This window comes from Quercus lobata, chromosome 4, assembly GCF_001633185.2.
Source record: "Quercus lobata isolate SW786 chromosome 4, ValleyOak3.0 Primary Assembly, whole genome shotgun sequence".
Classification (NCBI taxonomy): domain Eukaryota; kingdom Viridiplantae; phylum Streptophyta; class Magnoliopsida; order Fagales; family Fagaceae; genus Quercus; species Quercus lobata.
Genome location: NC_044907.1, coordinates 10,790,323 through 10,801,118, shown reverse-complemented (window position 1 = coordinate 10,801,118; position 10,796 = coordinate 10,790,323). Strand labels below are relative to the sequence as shown.

The 10,796-nt window shown below is 38.2% G+C and overlaps 1 protein-coding gene across 1 annotated transcript; it reads left to right on the top strand.

Moving 5' to 3' along the window:
• Nucleotides 1-734: 734 nt before the first annotated feature.
• LOC115984582 lies at nucleotides 735-3,200 on the top strand. The gene has a single exon (XM_031107603.1). The coding sequence runs from the start codon at nucleotides 735-737 to the stop codon at nucleotides 3,198-3,200; it is 2,466 nt and encodes an 821-aa protein (XP_030963463.1).
• The last annotated feature ends 7,596 nt before the right edge of the window (nucleotides 3,201-10,796 follow it).

Here is a 10,796-nt window from a genome sequence, read left to right as displayed (position 1 = left end):
ATAATATGACTGTTATGGGTCTTGAATAGGGGGTATTTGAACATAATAATGTGATACAATTTTTGAGAACACAAATAATATGACTGTTGTGGGTCTTGAATAGGGGGTATTTGAACATAATAATGTGATACAATTTTTGAGAACACAAATAATATGAATGTTGTGGGTCTTCAATAGGGGGTATTTGAACAGAATAATGTGGTACAATTTTTGAGAACATAAATTAGTTGACTGTTGTGGGTCTTCAATGGGAGGTATATTTATTTGTTCAAGATGTGGTCCATATTGCATGGTATGAATTTTTAAAATTATTTGCAATGCTTTTGAGTTCTCATTTGTTGAACAATAGCCAGCATGAAAACACATATATTGTGCAAACATTTTCGTTATCGAAATGAAGTCTGATGGAGTAGACAAGTTAATGTTAAATTGGTAATTTTTAGCATGTTTAGCACAATTTGCTTAGGTTTGTTTACCTCCATGAACACCCAAACATAGGGCATGTATAGTTAGCCTATGCATGTTCCAATATTACGCAGCATGATACAATTTAGTCTTATTTGTGATTTAGGTCCGTTATGAGTCCACATTACTTCTATGTTTACTACGACGGGGAGGCATATATTAATGATTTGCACGGGCTATCATACCGAGGTCCGAACCAAAAGCAGACGCTTATTGAAGTGAAACGTGGGATACACACGAGAAAACTTAAACGGAAGATAATGTCAACTATGGGGTTACACAAGGATACCCACGACATCTCCATTGTATTTCGGGCTCCGCAGCAACTAGTAGGTACCCAAGTGTTCTACAATTCAATTCCGTTACAATGCGACAATGATGCAAATATAATGTGGGGAGTGATAAAGCGGGCAGGGCAATTCATAGGTTCTGACTTGTATGTAACTGTCCACACTGTTGGGTTCAATGTCGACGGGGGTTCGCAATATGGGAGTAGAGTTGGAGAGCAAGAATCAGTTCCTGTAACCGTTGTGCACCCGTCAGTTACACCCGAGACATCTTTGCCCTACAACTGTCAACCATGGAATGGGGTTGCTATGGACAATACTGAAGACGCCGAAGTGTTAGGGTCTATCCATACCCATGAGGATGAAGGATATACTCACCGAAATGAAGATATCCAAACCTACTTGGACGAGGCAACCGAAATGGATGAGACTCGAGATGTGTATGAGGAGTTCATTGATAACGATGGACCGGTAGAGAATCCAGAATTGTTAGATGAACTACAACCAGAAAATAATCTAAACCCTAACCCCGAATGGTTCACGTCAAACACATGGGATGACATTAATGACCCATCACCTTCCCTGGAAACAGGTCTGCTGAGTTGGCGACCGGGGGACGAACCGAGCAAGGGGATGCTATTCAATAATAAAGCTGCGGTTCAGCACGCGCTAACCATGTTCTCCGTTGGGCTCAATAAAAAATTTAAGTACATGAAGTCAGACCCCGAGAGACTGGTTGTAACGTGTGTAGACGATGCATGTCTATGGTCAATTCGAGCTATCTACAGCAAAAGGCACAAGCTGTGGATGATCACAACATCTAAGGGTCCCCACACTTGCTCGACACTCCAAGTGGATCATGATGGAAGGATGATGGATTCAAAGTTCATTGCCATCACACTTGAGTCATACGTACGGGAAGACATTTCAAGAACAGTAGCAACCCTACGTAGTGTTCTTCATGCGAAGCACGGCCATTGGGCGTCTCACTATAAGGTTTGGGATGCAAAACAGAAAGCCGTTGCAGCCATCTACGGTGGTTTCGATGAGTCATATGCAGAATTGCCTCGGTTCCTGGCAGCGTTAAAAGATGCAGATCCAACCACAGTGACACAGTTGAAGTGCGACCACCGTAGTGTGCCGGGAACTTGCACATTTAACTGTGCCTTTTGGGCTTTTGGTCCGTGTATAGAAGGGTTCAAGTATTGTAGGCCGGTGATAAGCATCGATGCAACGCACCTCTATGGCAAGTACAAGGGGAAGTTGTTGATAGCAATGGCAACGGATGCTAACAACGAGGTTTATCCACTCGCGTTTGCCGTTGTTGAGAGTGAGAGCAAGGAGACATGGGGATGGTTCTTGGCATGCCTGAAACGATATGTTACGGACCGGACAAATCTTTGCATCATCTCTGACCGACATTCGGGTATAAAAGCTTGCTTTGATGACACAAGGATGACTTGGTTGCAGCCTCCCCAGGCCCATCACCGGTATTGCCTCCGCCATGTAGTTAGCAATGTGAACACAAAATGGAAAATTCCGGAGTTGAAGAACATGGTATGGAGGGCCGCAAGCGCGAATCAAGTTAGAAAGTTTCAAGCCACATTGGATTTAATTCGCAATGTCAAACCGGCTGCACACAGGTACTTGGAAAATGAAAACAAAGAAAAGTGGACACTTGCACACGACGGAGGGCGTCGATACGGAGCAATGACAACCAACCTATCGGAGTGTTTTAATGGAGTACTGAAAGGTGCACGCAGCTTGCCAATCACGGCAATGGTGAGGTACACCTTCTTCAAAGTGAACTCCTACTTTGACGCTCGTCGTAATCTCGCTCTACAGCAATTGGAAGCGGGTCAAGAATGGTGCAAGTATGCCATGGAGAAGTTCGAAAAAAACCAAGCGAAGGCAAAGGACCATATGGTGACACGGATGTGCACACAAGCACGGTTATATCAGGTTGACACACCGGGTAATCCTCTAGGTAATGGGGGCGGACAACACACGCACAGGGTTGATCTTCGGGGTATGACATGCACATGTGGAAAATGGGAAGCATACAAGATGCCGTGTTCACACGTAATAGCAATTTGTGCTAAGTATAAGCACGATGCGCAGCAGTTTATTGATCCTTGCTATAGCGTGAGTCATAGGTTCCATAGCTATGAACCGGTATTCCAACCGTTGAAAGACAGATTAGCATGGCCGGATCCTGAAGAAACTAGAGTAGTGATGCCCAATCTGCACCTGATCCGGAACAAAGGTCGGCCAAAGTCCACACGAATCCGCAATGAGATGGACGAGAATGATAGGGAGTTGCCGACCTCCCTATGGATCGAGAATGGACCCAAGTCAAGATGTGGGTTGTGTCGCCAAGAGGGGCACAACCGTAGAATATGTCCTACTCGAAATGCGGAGTCAACTAGCGGTGGAGCTGCATCATAGGTAAAGGTCATATATCTCCTACAACTTTTGTCATATATAAGTTGGCACTATTAAGAACTCAGTAGTAGTGTCTTTGTTCTCTATTGCCATAGTAAGTATTTGGACTAGTCATGAAACAAACACTGGTGTTCATGCATGTATAGGCAAATGAGGTTGTTCAATTGTTTTTGTTACACTATTCGTCGTAAGTCATTGCTCATTTTTCCTGTTCTGCCTATGTTGTGTGTTAATAACTTATATAAGTCCAGTGTACATAACATTTTTTAACTATTTACAGTAGGTACGGCAGCCAAGGTGGATGGGTGCTAACGGACATACGTTGCGCAGCCAGGATGATCCCTACCTCTTTAATTGGAAGCAACCGAACATCACCAGTTGAACAGGCCCATGATGAGAAGACAAATGATATTGGTCATTTTTTGCTTAGAAGTTGATATTAAAGTTTGTACTTATGTGTAGTCATGCACTTTGTTAGTGCCTTTAATGTACTGATGGGGGTTTTACTAAGCTGGTCAAGCAAACAATTCAGTTAAAAACGAAGTTATTGCAATGGAACTAAGCTGTTTTAGTATGATTTCCAACTTCTCCAACTTTGTTGCATTCATATTTATATAGCAGGGGCAATCTCAAAAGCAACAATATAAGAGTGTGTTGCATGCCATGCACTTGTTGCTTCATGGACATTGTAATAAACAGAACATACCTGCTGGTGTAAAAAACTGACTGAGCTGCAACAGGAAAAAACATGCAGGCCGAGTTGTAATATGTAGTGGAAGGCTGTTCTATAAAACTCAATTGTATATAAACCGAGTAACATTAATAACTCGGTAATCCAAGATTCGAGTACCATTTCGTCGTCTTTCAAAAAGACGTTACACGATCTTATATTAAGAAATACTCGCTCTTCGAGAAAGCGAGTTAATTGAAGTAACTCGATAATTAAATTATCGAGTACATTTAGTACCATCACAACTCCAGCCAAAGTTGTCTGGAAGAATCGATTCTTACTTGATTGGTGCACGATCGGTCTAAAACATATAACTCGATTATATTAATATCGAGTAATAACTGGTGACTGAAAAATATAAGCAGAAGTACTCGCTCTCCTAGAAATCGAGTTACTTTAATTAACTCGATAATGTAATTATCGAGTACATTTAGTACCATCACAACTCCAGCCAAAGTTGTCTGGAAGAATCGATTCTTACTTGATTGGTTCACGATCGGTCTAACACATATAACCCGATTATATAAATATCGAGTAATAACTGGTGACTGAAAAATATAAGCAGAAGTACTCGCTCTCCGAGAAACCGAGTTATATTAAGTAACTCGATAATGCAATTATCGAGTACATTTAGTACCATCACAACTCCAGCCAAAGTTGTCTGGAAGAATCGATTCTTACTTGATTGGTGCACGATCGGTCTAAAAGATATAACTCGATTATACTATTGTCGAGTAATAACTGGTGACTGGAAAAATACAAGCAGAAGTACTCGCTCTCCGAGAAATCGAGTTACATTAAGTAACTCGATAATTTAATTATCGAGTACATTTAGTACCATCACAACTCCAGCCAAAGTTGTCTGGAAGAATCGATTCTTACTTGATTGGTGCACGATCGGTCTAACACATATAACCCGATTATATAAATATCGAGTAATAACTGGTGACTGAAAAATATAAGCAGAAGTACTCGCTCTCCGAGAAACCGAGTTATATTAAGTAACTCGATAATGCAATTATCGAGTACATTTAGTACCATCACAACTCCAGCCAAAGTTGTCTGGAAGAATCGATTCTTACTTGATTGGTGCACGATCGGTCTAAAAGATATAACTCGATTATACTATTGTCGAGTAATAACTGGTGACTGGAAAAATACAAGCAGAAGTACTCGCTCTCCGAGAAATCGAGTTACATTAAGTAACTCGATAATTTAATTATCGAGTACATTTAGTACCATCACAACTCCAGCCAAAGTTGTCTGGAAGAATCGATTCTTACTTGATTGGTGCACGATCGGTCTAAAACATAGAACTCGGTTTTTCGTTAAGCGAGTAATAGTGAACTCAAGTCTTATATTATCGACTTATTTGGTTCCTGATATACACAGTTCAGTGTTTATCTGTTGTTTCATAAAAAGAAAAAAAAAGCATAGCTTATTGTGTGGATGCACTGGACTCCCATGGTAGCAGCAGTCGATTGCTCTCGATTCCTCAAGCTCCTAAGCGACTTCCCGGGTTCCAAACATCGATCCTCAACTGTAGTATGACTCTTTTACCCTTGCTTCCCATTGAAATTAATTTCAAATCCTGCATTACTCTCCCTGTGAAAGCTGAAATTTCGAACTATGCAAGTGTGGGGATTTTCATGATTTTGGGTGTTGTGGTCTGAAATGGGTCATGGGTTTTTACATATGCATGTTGTTCATACGATTTGTAGCCTTTAATTACATAAACATAGCTGATTTATACAAGCCCATTCAATTTAGGGTTCATGTGTTAATATGGAATTTGGGGATTTTCATGGGTGTTGGTGTTTTGACATGAAATAGGTAATGGGTTTTTTTGTATGGATGTTGTACACACGTTTTCTACCCTTTAATTGCAAAGAACACATGATTTGTGAGAAATGAAAAATTAGAGTTCATGTCTTCATATTGGGAATTTCGGGATTTTGATGTATTGCTTCATTTCATCTGAACTGGTTCATGGGTTGCTGTGTTTGCATGTTGGCGAGATGTTCTCTATCGTTTATATTCAAAATTTTAACATCTTGGTATACATGTTGGTTCATTCGCCAATCTTGTTCTTTGTGGAATTTGGGGTTTTGTTGAATTGGGTATAATTGCCTGAAATTGACCACATGGTAAGACATTGATGGATGGTAGTGACTGGTTTTACACCCGCTGCACCATGTACACTGTGGGTTTGCATGGTTCTCAAATAACTTGACTGTATGGGTCAATGTTCATGTACATACAGAAAATTTTTCATTTCAATGCATTCATTCATTGACGCTTATTGTGCATCAATATCATGCAGTCTTTTTGTCATGCATATGTACATTGTGTTTATGTGTCTCTAACGCAGTTCTAAATATTGGTTTTCTGTTGTGCTTTCATTCCCACCTGTACATCCTAGTTATGGCTCCTAAGAAGTCTAAAACCATTAAAACCAAAGCCAAAAGAGTGTCTGCCTCCTCATCTAAGCCTGCCAAAAGAGTGTCTGCCTCCTCATCTAAGCCTGCCAAAAGAGTGTCTGCCTCCTCATCTAAGCCTGCAATTGTGTTTGATGAAACAACGTTTGAAACGGTTACGAAGGCGCAAAGGTTTGAAAATGTAATTCAGTATTGGACAATTTGGCCGGAACGAGAAATCAATCTAGATGAATTACCACTTGCTGTCCATAGGAATCTACAGTGTAGGAACTGGTTGTCTCTATGTAAAGGTTTACAACCCCCTCCAGTTGCACTGATTAGAGAGTTCTATGCCAATCTCGAAATTCGTTCTGATAATGATTTCGCTACTTGGATTCGAGGTCGATACTTTGTCATAACTAAGAATGATATATCCAATGCTCTTGATGTACCTCGTGTTAGAACACCTACTTATCCATACTCATACTCGAACCGTCCTGAAATCTCTGATGTTATGACTCTTCTTTGCGGAAGACCAATGACATTGGCCTTCACAACATCAAGAATTAACTCGAGTGACTTAACCGAGCTTAATTATATCTTATTTAGGATAGCTTGTCACAACATCTTCCCCATCTCCCATGTCCATACTATTCCTAGAGAGAGGTGTTACTTTTTGTATGCCCTCGTCACTGATGTGTCCATTTGTTTTGCTTCCGTTTTCTATGAAACGCTTGTTCGGGCGCATAGGAGTAAGAGTAAGAAGCATGGTCTATTCTTCCCAGTTTTCATCTATAGGATTCTACGCTATGTAGGAGTAGAGAATTTTCCTTCCCTAGAGTTGATCCACATCACAGCCCCTATAGGAGCCACCTTTCTCAAACAGCGGACTGCACAAAAGAGGAGTGTTGGACCGAGTGTTGGGTCATCAAAAAGGCCACGAGTACAGTCCACCACTGGAGATGATCATGCTGAGCAGAGTCCTGTTGATCCTACAGGTACCGTTGCTGACATTGGTGACGATGGGGTACATGCTCACAGCACAGCTGCAGACCCCACCGTTCCTTCTCCCCTATCTCTTCGTGCTATGATGGAGACCATTATGACGACTCAAGCAGCTCATGGACAGCTTTTAGATGGCCTTATTGCTGAGGTTGCTGCGTTGAGAGCAGATTTTTCAGAGTACAGCAGTGCTTTTCCACCTCCGCCACCGTCTGACTCTTGATGATTGCCTTTGGCAATACATAACAGACAGGGGAAGTAGGGATTGTAGTGTAGGAGCTTTAGGGCTAATTTGTAGCTTCCATAGATTGTATTCAAGTTTTTTTATGTGATTGTCAAGTATTTGTATATTATTATATGTACTCTTCAAGGTCCACAAACATGGTTTTAATTTTATGATAATATGACCATATTCACAATGTGTGATGACTTTTATATCGAATGATCATTTGCTTTCTTTCTTTTTTTCCTTCATTGAAATGATAATATGCATATTTGAAGAAAAACTACAATCATTGAAATGATAACAGAAAGGAACCTACCTCGTTATATGCATTATCGATTAGTTATGCAATGGCTACACCAAAAAAATAAAAAGAAAATGATTAATTTTATGGATGATTAATTTAAAGCATTGTTCATAATTTGGGATTACTACATTTTCCAAACAAAAAAAAATGTACGGCATTGTGATTCACCGCACATAATACTCATCACACCCATACGTTTTTTTTATTTGTTTCATTCTTTTTTTTTTTTTTTATGATTGGAAAATATAATAATCCAAAATTACAATAAATGCTGTAAATTAACCCTTACCCAAAAAATTGAAGAGACTCTGAGCACGCGCGTGCTGAAAGTGTTAGGGTTTATAGTTGTATTTGATTAAATTTCCTATGCCGTACTCATACACGTTTATACTTTTTCGATGAACGTTATATACATTTTTTTTCATAATTAATACCTACGTTTCCTGTTTCCGGTCACTAATTTGTTTTGTGTTTCCACTTCTCCATCCATATCCTTATATTTAGGGAAAATTTTAAGATTACAGTGGGGAATTCGTGTGACCCTATCCTTATTTAAAAGTTTATGAAAATAAGGAAAACTACATGTTTCACCCAAATCCCACTTACTACACATCCATAACAAAAGTGAAAAAGAGTTGAAATTCGAAATATACTTATTTCACCGGTGAAGGAATCAATAATGGTTAGCCACTTACTACACCCCCATAACAAAACTTAAAAAGAGATTAGATTTCAAAGATATCAATTAAATGAAATTAAAACTGAGAAAATGCACATAACATTGTTAATGGAGCAGTAAAGTAATAGTCTATAAAAGAGGAAATGTAAATTGAATTTCACATAGAATTATACAAATGATAAATATAATTTATGTTACAAAAGAAATATGTTTACAACAATTTCTTAGATAACAACCACTTTAGGTGAGGGTTAAATTGGGTAAAATAATATTGAATCTCAAATATATAATATAATAATACCCTCTAAAATAAAGTGGCATGAATTACATTTTAAGAAAAAATACCGTAAATTACATGGAAAACTTGTTTACATATTCCCCATGGAATAAGAGTAGTGTAAATTACTTTAGGGAAAAAGTAGCGTAAATTACCACTTCAAGCAGCCTAATTCCCTTAAAACCAAACACCAAATTGGCCAATGATGAACACAATGCCTCCATCAAATAGGTTGCCAAGGTCCACTTCACTTCTACAACACATCTCTACTTGAGTTCGAATACCTCTTTTTCTTTTTTTTCTTTTTTTAAATCAAACACCTTTTTGACCTTCTAGCTCGTGCTTCGTCCATAACTATCTCAAATAATATACTTGTTCCATAATTATCGAACCAGTAACACAACATTACCGCTAACCACTCGCCATATTTGTTAGTTACTTGAAAATTAAATAACTGGGAAAATACAAAGTTCTGTTAGTTTGTCAATACCATAAAAAACGAATATGTTAAAAGCTCTAACGAAAATCATATTAACAAGAAGTCATGTAATTTACCAATAATAATAACAATAGTATCAATAAAAAAGTAGCTAACCTTTTTCTGCCTGGTAAGAAATTTGTTATACATTATTAGGGTTAAATACTAACCACACTGCAATCACAACATAAACAGGGGAAAAAATTGACCTTTGTTAACAAAATAAGCAGGTACTATGGAAAATCACAACTAACTACTTGTCACATAAGGCATAGGAATAATTGACCAATAACAAAGAGGTAGCCTTTGGTAAGGAAATAAGTAGTTAAAAAGCCTCAGTTAATTGGCAACAGAGTTTTCCATAAAGTGTAAAAACATTGATGATGACCTTTGTTGAGACAATAAGCTGTGTAAAGACCCTTTATCATATAAGTTACCGGGCATGTACACACATAAAACTGTAAATATACTATTACGCAATCAGGGGAAGAAGAAGATGTAGAACCAAATCTGTTTTGAAATTCCTTTTCTAAACAAGTTTTTTGAAATACATCATGGAAATATTAATGCATTATCAGAACTCTCAATTTCAATTCAAACACTACTACAGTTTCCTCGCAACTTGTTATGAAACAGAAAATATACATGCAATATAAATCATAGGAAAGAAAATAATTATATAATTACAGAATAAACATTCTTCACCAAGAGGAAGGAAAGCATAGGCAGATGAACGAAAAGAGTAATCAAACCTTACAAATGGTTGGAATTCGTTCTGCATAGCATAAACCAGGAGCAGTTAAATTCTAAGTTTCCTTGCAACATCAATGCTAGGAAAACAAATAAATTATACAATTAAACAATGTAATTTTTTCACAACAGCGAACGAAAGCATAGGCAGATGAAAGGAAGAAGTAATCAAACCTTAGGAAGCATAAACCAGGACCATTAAAATTATCAGTTTCCTTACAACTTGTTATGAAACAGAAAATAAACATACAACATCAATCATAGAAAAACAATCAAATTATATAATTAGACAACAAAATTTTTTGACAAAAAGGAACAAAAGTTTAGGCATATTAAAGAAATGAGTAATCAAACCTTAGGAATGGTTGGAATTGGTTTTGCAGAGCATAAACCAAGACCATTAAAGTTGTAAAGAAAAGTAAAATCGGAATAGCATAAATAGCATTCATTGAAAAATAGGGGAGCTGTATATTAAGGTGGCTTAATCAGTGTGGTAACTGCGACCATGCACCGTTAGTTGAGTAGGAGAGGAACAATCTTGGGTTTTGATTATTGTAGAAGGAGAGGTGAACCTGAAAATACACGGGTGTGGGGGAATAAGTTTTCAAAAAGGAGCACTGTGGAAATTCACCTAACTTCTATCAGCAATAGTAGCGTAATTACAATTGATCCCAGTTAAATTTAGATAGATGGAGGAAAATTAGACACCAATTTCATATTTAAATTGGTGGTCCCC